This window comes from Phocoena phocoena, chromosome 15 (assembly GCF_963924675.1).
Source record: "Phocoena phocoena chromosome 15, mPhoPho1.1, whole genome shotgun sequence".
Classification (NCBI taxonomy): Eukaryota; Metazoa; Chordata; class Mammalia; order Artiodactyla; family Phocoenidae; genus Phocoena; species Phocoena phocoena.
This window is the reverse complement of record NC_089233.1, coordinates 5,768,079-5,790,631: the sequence shown is the minus strand read 5'-3', so window position 1 is coordinate 5,790,631 and position 22,553 is coordinate 5,768,079. Positions and strand designations below refer to the sequence as shown.

Below are 22,553 nucleotides of genomic sequence, written 5' to 3'. Positions count from 1 at the left end.
GGTTCATCATAGTCTGTGTTACGTGCCTGTTGGGTGACCAGCACCACGTGAAGCCCATGTCTAAAGGGGTGGAAGACAGAGTCGGGGCAGGGGTTCCTTCTTCAGAAGCACTTAGCTGGGGGCACAAAGCCACCTGAATGCAGAGACCTTGAGTGCTCAGCTCTGTGGCCCTTCAAGTAAATGGGAGCAAAAAGAAGGAAGAGATTGCTGGTGGTTGGAGAAGGGATTCCCGGATCAGTCAAAACATTTATGTAGGGCTTCCCTGGTGGCGCAGTGGTTGAGAGTCCGCCTGCCGATGCAGGGGATGCGGGTTCGTGCCCCGGTCCGGGAAGATCCCACATGCCGCGGAGCGGCTGGGCCTGTGAGCCATGACTGCTGAGCCTGTGCGTCCGGAGCCTGTGCTCCGCAATGGAAGAGGCCACAACAGTGAGAGGCCCGCGTACAGAAAAAAAAAAAAAAAAAAAAAAAAAAATTATGTAATTGTGGCTATCAAGCTAAAATTGCCAACTTTTTGTCATACCAAGTCATTGTTGAAATTATCACCATTTTTTGTTACCTCATTTCATTAAGGGGAAGCTATTTTAACATGAAAAAAAGAGAAAAGACATTACACTAGAACAAAGGGCGGGCATTTAAAATAAATTAGTTCAGTTTTATGAAAACCTCCACGATAGCATCCTTATCTTTTTAATTTTGGCACTAGTGAAAATGTTATCACAGTTGGGAAACACTGGCCTGAATGAGACGTCACTGAGAAAGTGGGCTTTGCCCGGACCAACCACAGCGAAGAGAGAGGGATTGTCAAGTGCATCAAGGAGTGAGAATAATCACCTGGAGGTGGTAATGGCTGGGGCCCATAGGAGGGGCAATGAAGGATAGCGGAAATGTAAGTGATACTAGGGAATGGGGCACTTTAAAACCTAGGGAGAAATTCAGATTTGCCGTAGAATACAATGCAGAGCCATTGGAGCTTTTTGAGCCTCAGAACATGAAAATGGCATTTCAAAAGATCGATCTGGTGGCTTAATGTCCTGTGAACTTGGGAGGCTTGAGTGGGCCTGGGGGCCCTGTTGCTCTTAGATTAAGTTGCGAGTGGGTGGAGCCCAGAATAGGAGAGTGGGTACACAGGTAGGGGAAAGGTCAAGTTCAAGAAACTTCAGAAGAAGGAAAAGATAGGACTTGGTGACACACATAAACATAAGAGGAGGGAGGACTGAAAATTACAGCCAAAGTTTCTAGCCTTGGAGAAGTGAAAAATAGTGGAAATATTGACACAAATTAGAAAATATGTGTAATTTTATTTATTTATTGAAGTATAGGTAATTTACAAAGTCATGTTAGTCTCAGGTGTACAGCACAGTGATTCATTTATATATATATAGTTATGTATATGTACATATATATGTTCTTTTTCAGATTCTTTTCTCTTACAGGTTATTACAAAATATTGAGTAGAGTTCCCTGTGCTCTACAGTAGATCCTTGTTGGTTATCTATTTTATATATAGTAGTGTGTATTTGTTAATCCCAACCTCCTGATTTATCTCTCTCCCCGACAATTTCTTAGTTGATGTAATAAAGTACTAAATTTGCGTTGTTGTAGCTTATCCTGGGAGTGGGTGAAACCACAAATAGTATTTTCGGGACCCTATGCTTCTGTCAGGGACCTGGTAAAGAAGCTTGATTTACTAATTGAATGTTAGCAAAACATTTCCTTCCCATGTGTTTTCAGAAGCTAAGTGAACATTATGTACTTTGTTCTTTCTTTATCCCCCCAAATTAGGAAACTATGGTATGTGATTAGGAAATTAAGGGATTTAGACATGATTTGTCCAAAGTAGAGGGGCACTTCAGAGTTGGAGCTGAAGAAACCATGCGGTAGTATACTCTGAAAAAATAAGCTTCATTTTCTCTAAGAGTAAATGTCTCTTTTGCTCACTGTTGTAGCCTCAGAATCTCACTCATAATTGGTGCATAACATATTTCTTTAAAAATTAGTGGTAGATCTAGATAGAGTGGGATTTTATGCTGTGTAGTAAATTATCTTTTATCATATCTGGTAGAGAGGACAAAGAGAATTCTATCTCAAGATCACAAAATTTTTCTACTAGGAGAAATCATATGCCATGAACTAAACTCAGTGTGACCCTAAATGATCTTTGCACAAAATCGAGGCAAAGTTCTCTTTGTGCTGACTCTGTTGAAACCCTCTCCACTTTTTGATATAACCAAATTCTACTGGAATGACCCTTAAATCAAGACATTGCTAATTTTGTACATACGAACAATACATTGCTAGTCTTATACATGTGAGCATATGTACATAATCTTTTTGAGATGTTACCAGAATTCTTCCAGTCAGAAGCAATCCAGCATTAGCACCTTGGAAAAACAACAGGCCCAAGCTGGTTGGATAATGTTTGAGGCTGGAGGTGAGGGAAGCTGGGCTCAGAGCCTGACAGGTCTGGAGTTTTGCAATGGGAAACCACTGGGGAACTTCTAAAAAGGAAAGAGACATGAGATTTAAAATTTGAAGAGATGACTTTGTGGTAGCTGATGTTGGGAGCTTGAACAAGGGTGGAGATGGTGAGAAGTCAGCACCCCTGAGAGAGGCTGGGAAGTCAAAGCGTGGCGCACAGATTCTGGCCTGTGCAGCCGATGGTGTCGCTGATGATCTGAGTTCGTGAACCCTGGGCGAGGACCAGGATTCTAGGCAGATTGCGAAGATTTCAACTTAAGTTTTGGAAGCAGCTGTGTAAAAGCAAAGGGAAGTGGAAGGAAACAGGACATCACAGGCCTATTTGAGGAGAGTTGAAAAAGGTGGCAGATTTAGAATTATCGTAAGAAAATTAATCGCTTTCCTGTAACCAAATAACAATTGAAAAGTGCAATGAAAAAAAAAAAAAATAACAGGTATCTCGACGATTTAAAAAAGGAAAAAGAAAGTGCAATGAAAGGAACTCTCCCATTTACAATAGTAACAAAACCCGAAACACTTAAGAGTAAACCCAATTAGAAATGTGGAAAACGTTTATGAAATATACGTTATGAAAATGTCACTTAAAGGCATTAAAGAAGAATTTAATAAATGGATAAAAATGCTACATTCAAGAATGGGAATACTTAATACTGTAGAGGTAAATTCCCCTCAAATTTATTCATGAAGTCATTTCTTTTAAACTTGCTGAAAATAATTCTAAAGTTAAATGGGAAAAAATAAGCATGTGAGACTAGCCAGGAAAATGCTAAACAAAGAGTAATGATGGGGTTGTAGAGGCATGCAGTTTCTATTTACACATTTGTGAGTTTTCATATTTTCATAAGTACATATTACCTTTGTAATTAGAGAAACAAGAAATAAAACACTAACAGGAGCTGTAATAAATTATGATCTAGCCACAAAAAAGATGGAAGAGTTTGTGTGTGTGTGTGTGTGTGTTTCCACTGGAAAGCAATGGTATAAGGATTACACTGAGGAGGAAATATTAATACTGACTATACAGAAATAAAAAGGATTATCAGAAGATACTGTAAACAACTGTGTGCCAACAAATTGATAGGTGAAATCGACAAGTTTCTAGAAAGCCATAATCCTACCAAAACTGATTTGAGAAGAAATGGAAAATCTGAATAGACCTATAGAGAGTAAATAAATTATAGATTAGTAATTGAAAAACACTTTCTACAAAGAAAAGCCCAGGCACGGTAAAAGGATCAGTTATGCATCATATAAGGTGGGCTTTATTGGGTTGGCCAAAAAGTTCGTTTGGGTTTTTCCATAAGACGTTACAGAAAAACCCGAACGAACTTTTTGGCCAACCCAATATCTCAGACTGTTAGGTTGGTTTAACATTGAAAATCAGTTAATGTACTACATATATCAATAGGTAAAGGACAGACACCAGATGATCATCTCAAGAGATGTAGAAAAAGCATCTGACAAACGCTAACACCTCTTCATGATAAAAGCACTCAATACGCTAGGAACAGAAGGAAATTTCCCCAACCTAATAAACGGCATCTATGAAAAACCCACAGCTCCCGCCATACTCAATGGTTGAAAAATTGAATGCTTTCCTCCGAAGATCAGGAACAAGACAAGGATGTCCACCCCTTCTATTCAATATTGTATTGAAGGTACTGGGCAGTTAGACAAGGAAAAGAAAGAAAAGGCATCCAGATTTTGAAGGAAGAAGTAAAATTATCTTTATTTGCAGATGATGTGATCTTATATATGAAAATTCAAAAGTATTAGAGATAATAAAGGAGTTCAACAAAGTCGAAAGATACAAGTTGAATACACAAAAGTCAGTTGTATTTCTGTACACTAGAAATGAACAATCTGAAAATGAAATTAAGAAAACAGTTCCAGTTGCTGGCTTGCAACTTTGGGGAGTTTCAAGCAGCCGCAGCGACGGCAGCAACCCTGGACGCAGGAAACATCTGGTCCAGCTCTGGTAATGAGAGGCCCTGAGATCCCAGAGGTACCATATGAGAAGTCTGGAATGTGTTGGGGACTTGGCTTCCTGCAAACATGGGTTAAGAATCCGCCTGCCAATGCAGGGGACACGGGTTCTATCCTTGGTCTGGGAAGATCCCACATGCCGCAGAACAACTAAGCCCATATGTCACAACTATTGAGCCTGAGCTCTAGAGCCCGTGAGCCACCACTACTGAGCTCACATGCTGCAACTACTGAAGCACACGCGCCTAGAGCCCTGCTCCGCAACAAGAGGCCACCGCAATGAGAAGCCCGTGCACCACAACAAAGAGTAGCCCCCACTCGCTGCAACTAGAGAAAGCCCGCGCACAGCAACGAAGACCCAACGCAACCAAAAATAAATAAATAAATAAAATTGATTCTTTAAAAAAAAACAAACTGTAACTTTGCTTGAATTACTCCGAAGTTGATATCTTCTTCAAAAATAAGAAAGAAGAAATATTGCAAAATTAAAAAAAAGGAAAACAATTCCATTTATAATAGCATAAAAATAATAAAATATTTAGGAATAGATTGAATAAAAGAAATATAAAATGTATACTCTGAAAATTACAAAACAGTTAAAATTAAAGAAGACAAAATAAGTGGAAGAACGTCTCTTGTTCATGGATTTGAAGATTTAATCTTGCTAAGATGACAATACTCCCTCAATTCACCTACAGCTTCAGTGAAATCCCTATCAAAATCCAGGCTGGGCTTCCCTGGTGGCGCAGTGGTTGAGAGTCCACCTGCCGATGCAGGGGACACGGGTTCATGCCCCGGTCCGGGAAGATCCCACATGCCGCGGAGCAGCTGGGCCTGTGAGCCATGGCCACTGGGCCTGTGTGTCCGGAGCCTGTGCTCTGCAACGGGAGAGGCCACAACAGTGAGAGGCTCGTGTACCGCAAAAAAAAAAAAAAAAAAAATCCAGGCTGGCTTTTTTGTAGAAATTGACAAGCTGATCCTAAAATTCATATGACAGCTGAACAGATCCAGAATAGCCAAAACAGTCTTGAAAAAGAACAAAGTTTGAGCACTCATACCTCCCAGTTTCCAAACTTACCACAAAGCTATGGTAATTACTGTGGTCTGAATGTTTGTGTCCCCCTCAAATTCATAGGTTGAAACCCTAACCCCCTAAAGTGATAGTATTAGTAGGTGGGGCCTTTGGGGCAGGTACTTAAGTCATGAGGGTAGAATCCTAATGAGTAGGATTAGTGCCTTATAACAGAGATGCCAGAGAGATTCCTAGCCCCTTCTGCTCTGTATAAATAAAACGAGAAGTCTGCAAACTGGAGGAAAGCCTTCACTCAACCATGCAGGTACTCTGATCTTGTACTTCCAGCCTCCAGAACAGTAAGAAATAAATGTTTGTTGTTTATAAGCTACCCAGTCCCGTAGTATTTTGTTATAGCAGACCGAATAGACTAAGACAGTAATCAAGACAGAGTGGTCATGGCATGGGGAGAGACCTGTAGATCGATGGAATAGAATTGAGTGACCACAGATAAGCTCTCACATTTACAGTGAATTGATTTCCAACAAGGGTGTCAAGATAATTCAATGGGGAAAGAATAGGCTCTTTTTTTTTTTTTTTTTAAATAGGCTTTTTAACAAATGTTGCTGATACAGCTGGATATCCACCTGCAAAGGAATGAAGTCGGACCCCTTCTTCACATCAAATACAAGAACGAACTCAAAATAGATCATAGACCTAAATGTCTATTTAAGAGCTAAAATTATAAAAGAAAGCTAAAAGTATAAAACCCTTAGAAGAAAATATAGGAGTAAATCTTTGAGACTTTTGGTTAGGCAAAGTCTTACTAGACATGACACCAAAATCACAAGCAACCAAAGAAAATAGATGCATTGGACTTGATCAAAATTAAAAACTTTGGTGTTTCAAACAAAGTATAAAGCCAGCCCACAGAGTAGGAGAATATTTGCAAATCACATATCTGATAAGGATATTTTATCTATAGATACGTAGATATTTATATAGAGTTGTCTCTTGGTATCTGCTGGGGATTGGTTCCAGGACCACCCCCCCCCCGCCCCGATGGATACTGAAATCCATGGATGCTCAAGTGCCTTATATAAAATGGCATAGTATTTGCATATAATCTATGCATATCCTCCCATATACTTTAAATCATCTCTAGATTACTTATAATACCTAATACAATGTAAATACTATATAAATAGTTGCCCGGGGTACAGCAAATTCATTTTGCTTTTTTGGGACTTTCTGGAATTAAAAAAATATATTTTTTCATTTCATGGTTGGTTGAATCCATGGATGTGGAACCTGTGACATGGAGTGGTGGCGGGGTGCAACTGAATATAGATATCTATAGATAAGGGTATTTAGAATATACAAAGAATTCTCACAACTCAATAATAAAAAGGCAAATAGCCCAATTTAAAAATGGGCCAAAAAAAAAAAACTAAATAGAAATTTCTCCAAAGAAGATATATCAATAGCTAATAAAGCACACAAAAGGATGCTCAAAGTCATTAGTCATCAGAGAGATGAAAATTAGAACCACAGAGATATAAAACCACGGAGACCGACAATAACAAGTATTAGTGAAGATGGGGAGAAACTGGAGCCCTCATACACTGCTGGTGGGAATTTAAAATGGTACAGATGCTGTGGGAAACATTCTGCCAGTTCCTAAAAATGTTAAACGTATAACTCAGCAACTTCATTCATAGGTTTACAAGAGAAATAAAACTATAAGTCTACACAACAACCTGGACAACGTTATTCACAATAGCCAGAAAGTAGGAACAAGCCAAATGCCCATCACCTGATAAGTCGATAAAGAAAATATGGTATATCTATACAATAGAATATCACTCAGTCATGAGAAGGATTGAAGAACTGATTCATGCTACAACATGGATGAACTTTAAAAACATGTTAAGTGAAAGAAGCCAGTCACAAAATACCACATATTCTATGATTCCATTTATGTGAAATATCCAGATAGGCGAATCCAGAGACATAAAGTAGATTAGTGGTTGCTAGGACTGGTGGGGTTTGAGGTTAAATAAAGAGTGATTGCTGATGGGTACAGGATTTCTTTCTTGGGGATGATGGTTATACAACCCAGAGAGTATGTTACAAACCAATGAATTATACACTTCAAATGGATGAATTGTATAGTGTATGAATTATATCTTGATAAAAATTGTTATATAAAAAAATACTAAGTGAAAAGTTTGCAGAACAACATATAATATGAATATATTTTTGTGAAATAGTGTAAGTTCATAATAAAATATTATATTCTTAAAAATTAGCAAAATTTGTGAAGTTTGCGTAAGTGTAAGAGACATTAGTGATATAGTAGCTTTAATCATGTAACAAATCTGGTGACAAGATTTCTTACCAGTAATCGATCACCCCTCATTAATAAAATGCTAACAACACTTAGTACTTATTGCATTCTTTCTGTATGCCAACATTGTGCGAAATTCTTATCATGCATTTTGTCTTTGTTTTTCACAACACTTGATGATGGCCCCATGTTTTCTGTAACTCTCCCCTTTCTTTCTCCAACATACCAAAGTTTACATTTCCAAAATTGTATTATTTATCAGAATATCAAAAATGGACAGTTCCTTTTATTGTTAGCAGTAGCTATGAAGGTAAATACTGTAGGTCTTAATTGGAATTGGTATTAATGTGATCCTGTGAGTTTTAAGAGCACATTGATAAATCCATCTGCGTGTGTTTAAAGATTTTAAGTTTAAACTAAAACATTTTGCATTTGTTATAGTTGATGCCCAATGGAAGGAGAAAAGACTTTTTGTTACTTGTCAGCTTTTTGTTTAATGTGATGCTAAATTTGGAAGACAATCTATGGCAAAGATAATTTTGAGGGTTTTTTTCCCCATTGCAAATATAGGCTAGTGCCTCAGTCAGTTTGGGCCGCTATAACAAAATTCCATGAACTGGTGGCTTAAACAACAAACATTTATTCCTTGTAGTTCTGGAGGCTGGAAAAGCCGCAGATCAAGGTGCTGACAGATTAGGTTCTTGGGGAGGGCCCTCTTCCTGCCTTCTTTCTTGCTGTGAGAACAAGCTCTGTGGTCTCTTTTTTATAGGGGCACTAATCCCATCATGAAAGCCCCATCCCCATGACCTCATCTAAACCTAAGCACTTCTCAAAGACCCCACCTTTAAAAATATCACATTGCAGGCTAAAGCTTCATCATATGAATTTTGGGTGGGGATACGATTCCGTCCATAGCAACTAACTATGATGGAAATCTTGTCCATAAGTGCTAACCCTAGCATTTTTTTGTTTGTGTTTAGTATTATGTGCCAAGAACCTTGCAAAGAAAGACTTCTTCAGTAAGTAAAACACCCATTTTTGCTCTCTTACAATATTAATGTTCTTCACATATTTTTGAAATTTAAAACTTAAAAAAAAAGCAACCCTGGGAGTATTCTCCTAAAAGTCCTGCCCTTTGCTGACTAGAAATCCACAGTTTGACAAGCTTCCTTTCCCAGTTGACTACCACATAGAGACTCCGTAGCTCCAAGGCACAGAATTTATAACTCATACGAGAACAACTCTCTCTCATTCCCTATTCCGGCCACCACCCTGTTTTCTCTGTCTTTCCATCCATTAATGTATTGCTTTCTGCTGGGTGAAGTCTCCTCAGCTCCAATACAGACAAGACATTTTTCTATAAAACGTCTGGGTTTGAGTAAAATTGTTGGTCAAATTTGATCAATTAAATCAAACTTTAAAAGCCTTGTAATTAAAGGAATTGTAATAAAAATATAAATGGAGGGTCCTTTTCTAAAGGAAGGAATCACCTCATAGGAAGTTCACCTACTCTAAAGTAGGCGCCTGCAGCATGATATTTTTCACACTCTTTCTGATCCTCACAAGAATGCTGCTCCGTTCCTAAGTGGTTCGTCTCATGCTTTAAAGGTAAAGAGACTTAGGTTCGCAGGCTCTATTCAAGTAGCTAAGAAGCTCCAGAGTGATGGCTCACGTCCAGGTCTATCTCTAAAACCCTTACCTGGCCACCTCTCTGATCTTATAAACCTGTCTGATTCATACTCCAGCATTTAGCAACTTACCTAATTAAAACCCGGTGAATACTTGCTTCCAGAGGTAAAATAGACGAAGACCAGTAAACAAGATTTCTAGGTATTATTATTTTTTAGAAAGTATAAATATAAATAATTGTAGACACCTTCCCCTCCATTTAGCTAGCCCCACTGAGTGATCATCAGAAATGGAAATTTGAATTTAAGCCTATTTTTAGAGTTTTCATTTCTAGCCTCTAAAAATCTGAGGAGGATGTCATCCTGGGTTGTCTTTCTTAGAAAGCTTAATGGAAAGAATTTATTTTGCTGATTGAAACTAACCTTAAACTTGAGAAAAAAATATACCAGGGTAGTCTTCTTAGTCAAATAGATGACCTTGAAGCTCGCTTTACTTGCAGGACTGGGTTCTGTCTTCTCATCCAGTGTGGCTGTCCCCTCTCCTCTAGGACTCCCTGACCCCTTTGCAAAGATTGTTGTGGATGGATCTGGGCAGTGCCACTCGACGGACACTGTGAAGAACACGCTGGACCCGAAGTGGAACCAGCACTACGATCTGTGAGTTGGTTATCCTATAAGCCACTTGGGGAGCGGCAGGAAAGTTGGTATCTAACTTGTAAGAGAAGCATTTAATTATTTTTTTTAAAGGGATTATTAAACTTCTTACTGATAACAAACGTGGATGGCCAAACAAATACATACTGCCTACTTTTAGAATTCATATACTTGGAAGTTCTTGTGTTTGACATTTTCATATATTTTAATGGTTTGCTTCTGTAACTGTGGTCTTCAAACTTTCAATCTCCTGGCCATACTAACAGGAAAAAAGGGCCATAGTTCAGGTCCTCTATATGCTACTGTTTTTTTCAGCAAAACCCAGAACATGGTTGTAAAATGCATTATTTGAAATACATTATTATTATTCTTTTAGATGTTGGGGGTAGGAGTTTATTAATTAATTTATTTTTGCTGTGTTGGGTCTTCGTTTCTGTGCGAGGGCTTTCTCTAGTTGTGACAAGCGGGGGCCACTCTTCATCGCAGTGCGCGGGCCTCTCACTATCGCGGCCTCTCTTGTTGCGGAGCACAGGCTCCAGATGCTCAGGCTCAGTAGTTGTGGCTCACGGGCCTAGTTGCTCCGCGGCAGGTGGGATCCTCCCAGACCAGGGCTCGAACCCGTGTCCCCTGCATTAGCAGGCAGATTCTCAACCACTGTGCCACCAGGGAAGCCCCCGTTATTATTATTTTACGTATTTATGATACAAATATATAATATATATATATTTCTGTTGATTTTTTAAAAATTTTGCTTTTTAGTACAAATATATTTTCTGCAAGCGAAAATAAAGTTTGGTGTGACTGGAGGTATGTAAGCCCACACACCATCAGACAATTTCTTATATTCATTTGTTAAGTGGATCGCACTTTGAAAATCTATTTTATAGGCACCTATGTTTTCATGTCCCTGCTAAGAAATTTTTGTCCAAGTAATGCTGAGTGATTATTATTGGCTTTTTACTAACACAAATTGAACTGGGTTTGAGTGGGATTTTTAGTAGTTGGATCCTGAGGCTCATTTGCAGTTACACTGTGACACTGGAAGTAGCCTGGAAAGTGGTTGTCAGTCCATGTCCCGAAAGCTCCCTTCTGTGGTTGACCTCCACTGAGAGACAGTGGCAGGTTTCCTGTCTGAGTTAGTGCCCTTTTGTGTACTTTGGATGGATGTAAGTAGTCCTTTGTTGCAAATTAGTATTCTCTATTAAGCCTAATTGCTGGGGTTTTGTTTTTGTTTTTGTTTTTTTTTGTCCACACCACGCGGTATGCAGGATCTTAGTTCTCCGACCAGGGATTGAACCGGTGTCCCTGCAGTGGAAGTGCAGAGTCTTAACCACTGGACCGCCAGGGAAGTCCTGGTGGGAACTTTTGAATCCTGCCATTATCCTCTGGAACTATAAAAATATAGTAAATCTCTGTTATAAGATTATTATCATTATGTGGTTGTCTGCATGTGTTTCTTACATAACCGGTTGTAGTCCTTTCCCAGCCCATTGAAGTTAGTAGATATATACTTATTAAGCGCCTGTTAGCTGTGGATATAGAGCCAACATGATTTTAAAAGGATTCTTCTGGACTAACAAGTCAATCAGATAAAATCTCAATGGGCTATGGCAATTGAGAAATACAATTAAAAATGAGTTTGCATGTTGGTTTCAGATATGTTGGGAAAACGGATTCTATAACCATCAGCGTGTGGAACCACAAGAAAATTCACAAGAAGCAGGGAGCTGGCTTCCTGGGGTGCGTGCGGCTGCTCTCCAATGCCATCAGCAGATTAAAAGATACTGGATGTAAGAACCCAACGTTTTTCTGCCTCTTAATGCAACTGAAGAAGGCTTATGGGGCATCATTTTTTATTTTATTTTTTTGAATACTGAATACAGAATTCCTGCCTTCCTTTCTAGCTAACATTTCCCTGGGTTAAGTTTTGAATTGTTTGTTTGCAGACCAGCGTTTGGATCTATGCAAACTAAACCCCTCAGATACTGATGCAGTTCGTGGCCAAATAGTGGGTAAGAACTTTCTCATCTGTATAAAGAGATAATTTTTACAGACTTAACCTTCAGCTCTTCATCACTGAGAAAACACATAAAGGCACTGACCGATGGTGACGTACTTCGAAGGACAGGCCCCAGACAGGGGCCATCTCTCCAGGACTAAACAATTTCATCTTATGTGGTTTTTATTATTTTATCTAATTCCCTTCATTCTGTCATTCAAGGTGGAGTTAAAATGACTAAGGTACAAAAAGATGTAGGGTTATAATTTGTAATGTAATTTTAATCATCACATGAGTTGACAATTTGTCATATTATCCAAGTGCAGATGATAAAAATGGTGGCCACATATGCAAGAGTTAAGAAATAGTTTCTTCAGGAGGACCCATCATATATGTAAAAGGCAAAGAGAATTTCTGAAGACTTCCACGTAATATGATTTTACAGAGGACTGACTTATTTAGAATGAAGAAATAAAATGTGCTCATGTCATAAAGCGTTGACTGGAGGTATTCCATTGGAAGTAATTTATCTGTTAAGTAGCTCATCCTGTTATCCATCCCATTTTTATTAGCATTTCAGGGTCACCCAAATATTGACTGTATGCATTGCAAGCAGTCAAAGAAAACAGTATTTCAGCAGCACACCAGAGTGACTTATGGCCCCAAATCTTTCAGGTATTGTCTTATGTAGACCTGACCCAAGGTAAAAATGGACAGTGGATATCCATCTGAAAACTCCTGTCACGACAGAGTTCCCACTTACTGCCTTTCTTTTTGTGATTCCTTCTTTTCTTTGTGGAGGGATGTGCCGGGGAAAAATGAATAACTGGAAGCAGCTTCCTAAGTGTCTTTGTTGTTCATAGTAGGGACAGAGAATCGACACGTAGGTGCATCCAGGCCTTGCACATACTGACAGTGCTCTCTGTGTCCTTATTAAACATAAGTCAAAATCTTCTTAAAATATAAGGTACCTTGGAGGAAGTGAAATTGTGTTCTGTTATTTTGATGAAGAGCACAGACAACACAGCATCTCTTTCTGCTCCACGTTTACAAGGAGTGTTCCAAGTGGTACGCGTTCTGTGCAGCCAATGAGGGAGATGCTTCATACTTGAAAGCATAGGAATGTATATGTGTATGTATAGACATATGCCTCACTTTTTAAAATAATATCATACATAAATTACACATTTGCAATGGCTCACTGTGTTACAGTTGTATAAAATACCACTGGATTTTAATGCAGGATGTTCTTTTCTTTTTAGTCAGTTTACAGACACGAGACAGAATAGGCACTGGAGGGTCCGTGGTAGACTGCAGAGGGCTGTTAGAAAATGAAGGGTACGTATCACTGCAGCGATGCCCACTGAGTTCTCTGCTGCCCAGGCTCTCGCACTGTGTGAAAGTTTCCTTCACACCTTTTCAATGCGTTGAATACTTGAGGTGCAGTCTTGGGATAACACTGGGATCCGGTTTCCTCGTTTGTAAAGGAAGCTGTCAGAACTAGTGGGGTAGTGCCCCAAAGGCTCAGGATCCAATTTACAGAGGTTCCCGCTGGCCAAAGAGCATCAGTAAAGAATTATAACTGCAGTGGATTAAAGCAATCCATTGAGTTCATAATGATACAGGGGGAAATAAATTCTAAAAAACCCAAAAACCGAAAAACACCCTCAAAAATTCTCATTGGTCACTATCACAATTTTTCAATTCCCCAATGAGTTAACTATTAATGTCATTAATAGTTGCTGACAGCATCATGAAAGAGGGATAATCTGACACGAACTTACATCTTGGAGGTCCAGGGGACGGGAATGGGTTGCACAGCCCCGGGGATAAGCTCCATCCAGAGGGGGGCACCCTGTAGACTGTAGCAGACAACCTGGTGTCTTCAACAAATACACTGCAAGAAAAATAACTAAAAAGGAAGGAAGAGAACCTATAAGTTAATAAAAGAGATTTAAGGGACATACCTATTAAATGCGGTGTGTGGACCTCGTTTGGATCCTGATTAATGAGACAGTTGACTGGAGAAATTTGAACACTGACTGATATTTGATGATATTAAAAAAATTAACGTACATTTTTGGGGTCATGATAATGGTAAAAGGCCTATCTTCCAGAGGCCTGTGCTGAAATATTTAAGGATGAAATGGTAAAATGTTGGGATTGGTTTCAGAATAATCCAGCTCAGGGGGGAGGAGTTGGGCGCGTGGCCACGAGACAATCACTGGAGCTGGGTGATGAGTCCAGGGCATTCACTGAACTAGTCTCTCAATTTGTGTGTCTCTTTGTACTTTTTCAATGTAGAACGTTTTTCAGAAGTACTTGCTTATAAGGGAAGATAGCCTATTAAGGTAAATTGTCTCCACAATTGTTCAGGGGATCAAGATTTATGTTAAAAGTCACTTTTAAAGTCATTGTGGTATTTTATGTAACCAGGAGTTCTATTATAGAATAAAATGACAAGGAAAATGGAATGTTTGGATCTGATTCTGAGTCAAGAAAACCGAAATCTCACTTTCTGAGCTCCTTATAGAACAAGGTTGGTGTTTTCCAACCGTTTGCCTCTGCCTGAGGATGAAATCCTACGAGTGGCCTCAGTGGCACTTTACACATGGCTCCCTTTGGTCACTGGCTCCTCATGAAAAAGTCTGGCTTTCCAATTAAACAGGACAGGACGAATTATATGAAACTAAGCACTGGGGACATTCTATCATATTGCTCAAGAAAAGCAAAACAAATGGAAGTGAGAGTGTGGCATGGAACTTATGGGTGCTTCTTGGTCTTCAGCCGGTGTTGTGATGTGGGCTTTGGTCTTCCCCTTCTAGAACTGCGTATGAAGACTCAGGGCCTGGAAGGCCACTCAGCTGCTTCATGGAGGAACCAGCCCCTTACACGGATGGCACTGGGGCTGCTGCTGGCGGGGGTGGCTGCAGGTCTGTGGAATCCCCGAGTCAGGATCAAAGACTTCAGGCCCAGCGACTGCGAAGTCCTGAGGTCCGAGGGTCGCTCCAGACGCCGCAGAACCGACCTCACGGCCACCAGTCCCCGGAACTGCCCGAAGGCTACGGTGAGGGCATCCACCCCGCTGTCCCGAGAGCGATCGGTGATGTTTCAGACAGCTTTAATGTTTTCAGCTTTTTTTAGTGACTCGTACCTGCCAGAAGTGCTGATGTTTGCAGAGGTGTGCCCCACGATGGTTGTGTCAGTGTAAAGAAGAGTAACCCGAGATGGTTGACAAATCTTTCTTGTCATGAACTTGTCCGCAATTGCTCCCATCTCCCAGTGTAGCAGTTGTATGAAGATTTTAGGCAAATGAATATCAAAGAAAACCGAGAGGAGTGGGGCAGGGGCCTGGATGGGGGTATTTGTAGTGCCCTGGGATTTGAATGTGGGGAGGACGGCCTTGGGTACGAGTGAAAGGATGGGATATTTTGACAACCACAGAGGGAGCACCTAAATGCAGGAGGAATCCAAGTAGATGTGGCAGATCAGACCGGAAGTAAGAGCTAATGCAGGGGCGGAGGTCAAGGTAGGGTCGGTCCCGAGGTGGCAGGTCCAGGGGTGTGGCCGCCCCTCCAAGTGGGAACAGGAGAAGTAAGGCCCATCAGGGCTTGTGACTCGCAGATGCCAGGCAGAAGTTAACTGCTGCGCTTCAAACCCTTCTCTCGGTGCTTTTAAAGACTGTTGGAAGGAAGCTGGGACGCTGTGCTTACAGGATTGGTTGAAAACTCTCTTTGGAATTGAATGTAACTACCGTATCCCCCACTCTCTCATGCAGAACAGAGAACAACGGTGCAGGGGCAGGTTTACTTCCTGCACACGCAGACTGGAGTTAGCACGTGGCACGACCCCAGGATACCCAGGTAAGTTTCCTAAAATTCTCACCATCAAGGCCATTTTCCAGCAGTTGCCTGGACCCCCCACCCCGAACTGTGCGTGATAGAGCCCCTTTGGTGTGAAGATGTGAACTTGGAAGAGCAGCAGCACAAACAGAGGGACCTGTAACAGGGGTGCTGGACTCAGACTCTCTGGGCGACGGTCCCAGCTCTGATGCCACCCCCCCCCCCCCGCCCCCGACTCTCCAGCTGGTAGATCAGCAGCTGCCGTAATGCAAGGGGGCCCTTTAGAAAGCAGTCCTGGATCTTGAAATTAGATCATGTAACTGCAAAAGACCCTCACCCCTAGATTAAATCAAATGCACTTACTTAAAAAGCCGATAAACCCTTAAAGGTGTGTTGCTCTCATTCTAAACTAAAAATATTGCTGAGTGAAATGATGTGATGTCTGATGTGATGCTTTAAATAATCGGGGTGGGGAAGCCAATAGGGGAGCATTGGAAACAGGTTGGCGATAAGCTGGTAATTGTTAGAGTTGGTTATTCACTATGGTCTCTATTTTTTTTATATGCTTAAAATTTTCCACAATGAAAACCTAAAAAGGAAATATAAAGACCCTATTACCCTCTCTTCTACTTTACTCTTCCTATTGCCTCAGTCCCTTGGGGACTATTCCTGGGGGAGATGAAGCTTTTCTATACGAATTCCTTCTACAAGGCCATACATCTGAGCCCAGGTCAAAGAGACCCCAGCCCCACCCCCACCCTGTAATGGAGTTAAGTTTCTTTTTTTCTCTTTGCTTTGCTTTCCTTTTTTCTTTAAAAAAATTTTTCTTTTGTTTCAGAATAGCGTTACTTCCTAATAACGTTTTTAGTAATGCTCATTTCCTTTTTATTCATAATTTGTTTCATCTGAGAACAAGCTTCCTGTCTTTGATTTTCCAAATCTATGTTGAATTTACAATTCAGTATCTGTAATTAGAATGGAAATATTACCTGCAAATGAATGAGGTGTCTCTTTAGTACTCACTGGAAGGAATGTCAGGCTTTGGTCCTGATTAGAAAAGCATCTTGGTCAGTAATGCTGTGCTCCCAGATGACCGTGGAGTATACTGAAATAATCAATCAAGAGGTTAGAATTAGAAAGACTTGCTTATTAACAAAGCCAACTCAAAAAGGAGATGGCCTCTTCCCGGTGCAGATGTCTAGAATTGGAAGATTTCGAATGCATGTTCATACGTCCCCATTAGCTTGAAAAAACGTGTACTGTTTGGGAGCTTTTCCATGCAGAAACCTTTCTGACCTTGAGCATTTAATTGTGAATCCAGAGTTTTCCAGCAGCCTTCAGATACTTCCTACTATTTTGGCCCTCTTTCGTGGAAGGAATGGTACTCCCCGGGCAGACCACATTCCCTATCATGGTCACAGGCTCTGAGGGTTGCGGTTTATCTGCGGGACTGTGCTGCTACTTGCGGCACAGAGGCCTGGGCTCAGTGCAAGTCTGGCGTAAGTAGCGCCGCGACTGTCCCTCTTAGCAGGACCGGGACACGGCCCCTGGATAAGGGGATGCCCCGGGTTCTCTCACGGAAGTTTTGGTCTTAGGCCTCCACACACAGATGGACAAACCTCTCTGTATCTTCCATTTTGGTAGAGACCTTAACAGCGTGAACTGTGATGAACTTGGACCACTGCCACCCGGTTGGGAAGTCCGAAGTACAGTTTCCGGGAGAATATATTTTGTAGATCATAATAACCGAACAACCCAGTTTACAGACCCAAGGTTACACCACATCATGAAGTAAGACTTTTACCAAATCTTTGTTGACCTCGTTAAAATTTCATGTTTTCTACTAACTTTTTTCTTCATTTCTTGATTGCATTGTTGGTTAGCAGAGAATAAGCGTAAGCAAGGTATGATAAATACTTGGTGGACAATTGCGTTTTAAACTCCCAGGCCGCTGTGAGCAGTCCTGAAGCCCTATGTTGTTGTCACTCTGTTCTAGCTTGCAGCCTAAATAAAATCCCCTGAGCTGGCAGTATGGGGCAGCTTCACTCACGAAGCTTCCGTGGGCAGCACTCTGATGGGATACATGGCCTTAGAGAAGCAGTGAAGTGAGGCTTTCCTTGGTGCCCGCTCACCGCTGTCTGGGAGGGCTGGTCCAGAGCACTGCTTGCTGGAACCTCTTCCCGGGCCATCATTCCCAGGGGCTGTGGACCTGGGTATGACCTTGGCTCCCACACTCCACGTTCCAGGTTTGCTGTGTCCTCAGAACATGAGCGCCCACGGGGCACTTGTCATTGACAGCTGATACAACCGGCAAAACTTGAACAGGACAGATGCTACTGTGTCCAGGAGGTCCCTGGACTTCTGCCTTTGATGAGTGGGCTTGGAAATCTCTTGGTTATGAGTAGGGGTAGTTACCACTGCATTTCACTTGTTTGCTCCTGGGCATTTTGCCCCCCTCCACGGTCATCTGCTTTGAAAGTTCTCTCATCAACTCCGTTTAACTCTCACCCCCAAGGCACACCTAATAGCGCGTTGGTCAGGCTCACAGATATGCACTAGATGCACGATGAATGCTAGCAGTTTCTGTTTTTACTTATGGCAATGATAATGTATGAGACACGGAGATGGAGGGTCTCCTTGACTGAATCCTAGACATCTATTTAGCCTGAGGGTGGCCACCAGCAGTTTTTCCATAAGAAATTTTTTTTTTTTTTTTTAAACGTCTTTATTGGGGTATAATTGCTTTACAATGGTGTGTTAGTTTCTGCTTTATAACAAAGTGAATCAGCGATACATATACATATGTTCCCATATGTCTTCCCTCTTGCGTCTCCCTCCCTCCCACTCTCCCCATCCCACCCCTCCAGGCTGTCACAAAGCACCGAGCTAATATCCCTGTGCCTTGCGGCTGCTTCCCCCCAGCTATCTACCTTACTACTTTTGTTAGTGTGTATATGTCCATGACTCTCTCTCGCCCTGTCAAAACTCACCCTTCCCCCTCCCCATATCCTCAAGTCCGTTCTCCAGTAGGTCTGCGTCTTTATTCCTATCTTACCCCTAGGTTCTTCATGACATTTTTTTCCCTTAAATTCCATATATATGTGTTAGCATACGGTATTTGTCTTTTTCTTTCTGACTTACTTCACTCTGTATGACAGATTCTAGTTCTATCCATCTCATTACAAATAGCTCAATTTCATTTCTTTTTAAGGCTGAGTAATATTCCATTGTGTATATGTGCCACATCTTCTTTATCCATTCGTCCGATGATGGGCGCTTAGGTTGTTTCCATCTCCGGGCTATTGTAAATAGAGCTGCAATGAACATTTTGGTACATGACTCTTTTTGAATTTTGGTTTTCTCAGGGTATATGCCAAGTAGTGGGATTGCTGGGTCATATGGTAATTCTATTTGTAGTTTTTTAAGGAACCTCCATACTGTTCTCCACAGTGGCTGAACCAATTCACATTCCCACCAGCAGTGCAAGAGTGTCCCCTTTTCTCCACACCCTCTCCAGCATAAGAAATTTTGACTAGCAGTTTGGTGAAATGACTTCCCCTCTCAGTCCCTTTTGTGTGGGTGCACTGCTGGCAGCAACCTTGGCCGCCGCTCTCGGGGCGACCTCGATGCTTCTGTTCTTCTCCAGTCACCAGTGCCAACTAAAGGAGCCCAGCCAGACGCTGCCACTGCCCAGTGAGGGCTCCGTGGAAGACGAGGAGCTTCCCGCCCAGAGATATGAGAGAGATTTAGTCCAGAAACTGAAGGTCCTCAGACACGAGCTCTCGCTTCAGCAACCCCAAGCTGGTCATTGCCGCATCGAAGTATCCAGAGAGGAAATATTTGAGGTACGGGGCTCGGGCACAGAATCTTCCTCCCTGTCAGTAGACAGTGAGTTCTGCTTTCTGTCTGGTGTTTCGGAGATTGATTTTATCGCTCAGTGAAACGCAGTTCCCTCTCTCTGAAATGAAATGCAGAGAGAGGGAACTGTATTTCCTCCTGTGGTAAAGGTTTAAAAATCAATGACTTCTGAGTGAAAAGGTAGAGATCTGTACAGAAACCAGTACTAAATAATATTGTAAATCCCTGTGCGCGCGTTGTACAGATTCTACTTCCTGCCATCCGCACGGTTTCCTAGAATCAAGCATTCCTTCTGCTGCAGCCTTGCATGCAATTTCCCCTCGTGGCATTGCCTCCTCAGAGAAGCTAAGTGGCCTCCCTGTTGTCCCTTCTGGAAGGAGGAAGAACTGATGGTTCCGGGCAGGGTTCTGGCCTTTGTCCAGCTCCCCTGCGGGATCAGGGTCCCTAAACAGGCAGGGCTTTTGGTAGGCAGGGCCCGTTTCTCGGGCCCACGATCATGAGTAGAATCTCAGCTGTGTTTGGGCCTTTGTGGAATCCTTGGCAGAAATGATCAAACGAGACACAGATTCTCACTGGGCCACAGCAGCTGAGGGGGCCGCGGAGGGACGGAGGCTTGGGCACAGCCCGATGAGTGGATCAGCTGAAGTGCCTGGTTTTGCCCACTGAGCGTCGTAAATGTTTGTCGGGGATAGAGAAGAGCTGAATTCTTGAGGTGCTGCCGCCAGATCGTTTCCACTCAGCATCCTCTTGCCTCTTGGGATCCAACTTTTGAATTACATTAAATTTGAAGCAGGAAAAGATCCTTAAGTGCCTTTTCACTGAAAATACCTACAGACATTTAGCTGGTTCCACTCCAGATGCTGAATCTGAGGGACTATTAGGCTGACCACATGTTTTCTGTGTCTGGTAAGCTGCTTTATGTCTTACTTAAACTCTCCTTGTTTTTTTTTGACTCTGTGGGAAAGTGTGATTTTTGACTTCAGTTGTAAAAGCAGGCTCAGAATTCTTTTAGTATTCAGACTCTCTTGTGATGTCTTCATTTTGGTTAAAATATATCAATTATTTATAGGACACATTGGAATTAATTTGTGCAGAGAAAATCAACCCTAGCGAGGATGTTCAACTCTTAAGTCATGATTGTGCTGAGAATAAATGTGTGTTTCCTTTAGGTACAGTATCACCTGCCATGTGCTTTGCTGTTTCCGAGGGAGAAAAAGTGAAGGAAGCAGCAATGTCCTAGATGCCAACTAAACATTCTCAATAGGAACCAGACAAAAATCAGATTCAAAGGCTTAAAAATAAGCTCAGATGCTTATTTGTAATTGAGCTCCATTATAAATAACCTTTCATCATTTTATAACTTTAAAAATAAGATTAGGTCTTCTCCCTGAAACTGTAATTTTGATGTGCAGGAGTCTTATCGCCAGATAATGAAGATGCGACCAAAAGACTTGAAAAAGCGACTGATGGTGAAATTCCGAGGAGAAGAAGGTTTGGACTATGGCGGGGTGGCGAGGTGAGAGGCTCGCGTACCCCCCTCCCTGCTGCGTGGATTTGAGCGCACCTGTGAGCAAATATTTGCAGAGAAGTCGTTTGCCCCTTTCTGGTGCTGGTCTTGGAGCAGTCAGGACTTCAGGTGTTGCCATCAGAGAGCGTTCTTAGAAAAAGAATTCCTAAGAGCGTGTGCCACGCTAGCATCTTGCCATGACCCATCAGAACGCGCGTGCGCTTCACCATCACTTTCCTTCTTAGAAAGTATGAATTATTAAACTTCTACCCTTACTCCCTTCTCCATATGGCCCAACTGAACCCGAAGTTAACACGGAGGCAGCCTTGCTTCTCTCACTAGAGGACTTTCAGGGGTGGGAGGAAGGCATATACGTTGCATTTGTGTCAAACAAGTTTTGTAAAATGAGATTTTGGTCAAAATAGTTCATGCAAATGATTTTAAAGATAGTAGCTTTTCATGATTATATTCTGTTTCCTGTCTTACCTCTTTTCACCTTTGAGACAACTGTTCTTCTGCTCTTTAAACTGTTTCTTCTAATATAACCAACCATCTAGATCACCAACTCGATCAAGTTCTGATGTTATCTACTGATTTTATGAGGTATGGTCATAGGCACAGATAGACCAGGTAATGGTTGTGGTGAGGATCTAATTTAATACTCCTCAGTTTTGTAATATCAGTATTTTTAGTTCTTCTATCATTGTCTTTGTAACTTTACATAATGTTTTTTCACCATTATTTCTTCATGGTCAGCTAGAGGCATTATCTCTTGACCTCTCTTTTTCATACGAAAAGGATACGAATACTCCTGACTTTCCCTTCAGCATTCCAGCATTCCTTTCACCTCTTACCTCTTGCATTCTGTCATCTGTAGTATCGCTTGTATATTGTCAAGGTTGAAGATTTACATTTTGTTCTGTCACCAAAATTAAGTCAGTCTCTTGTGCTTGTCTACCTATTATTTATAGGAATTGAAAAATCAGTACATTGTTTTATATTATTATGACAATGTAAATATTGTTCATTGAGGGATTAAGTGGTATTCTATCATTTAGTTTATCCTTTCGAACAAATTTTAATTTTCCCAAGAATTTCTTCTTCTTTCTTCTTTTCTTAGAACCAGGTCTTGTCTCTGTTGCCCCATTAAACTTCACCTTTGGCCATCCTCACCCACCCCCTTTGCTCCATGTATCTCTCTTGTGGAGACTCTGTCCAGACTGACTGTTGATTCTCTGG

At 41.4% G+C, this 22,553-nt stretch overlaps 1 protein-coding gene across 1 annotated transcript in view; it reads left to right on the top strand.

Moving 5' to 3' along the window:
* The window catches only part of SMURF1 (SMAD specific E3 ubiquitin protein ligase 1), a 108,407-nt gene that overhangs the window by 73,719 nt on the left and 12,135 nt on the right, over positions 1-22,553 (top strand). The window contains exons 3-13 of the mRNA XM_065892336.1: positions 1,047-1,088; positions 8,807-8,845; positions 10,003-10,111; positions 11,765-11,898; positions 12,055-12,120; positions 13,370-13,445; positions 14,933-15,174; positions 15,886-15,970; positions 17,594-17,740; positions 19,596-19,794; positions 21,220-21,323. Of these exons, the coding sequence (XP_065748408.1) occupies positions 1,047-1,088; positions 8,807-8,845; positions 10,003-10,111; positions 11,765-11,898; positions 12,055-12,120; positions 13,370-13,445; positions 14,933-15,174; positions 15,886-15,970; positions 17,594-17,740; positions 19,596-19,794; positions 21,220-21,323 (1,243 nt within the window). The remainder of the gene's footprint in view (positions 1-1,046; positions 1,089-8,806; positions 8,846-10,002; positions 10,112-11,764; positions 11,899-12,054; positions 12,121-13,369; positions 13,446-14,932; positions 15,175-15,885; positions 15,971-17,593; positions 17,741-19,595; positions 19,795-21,219; positions 21,324-22,553) is intronic.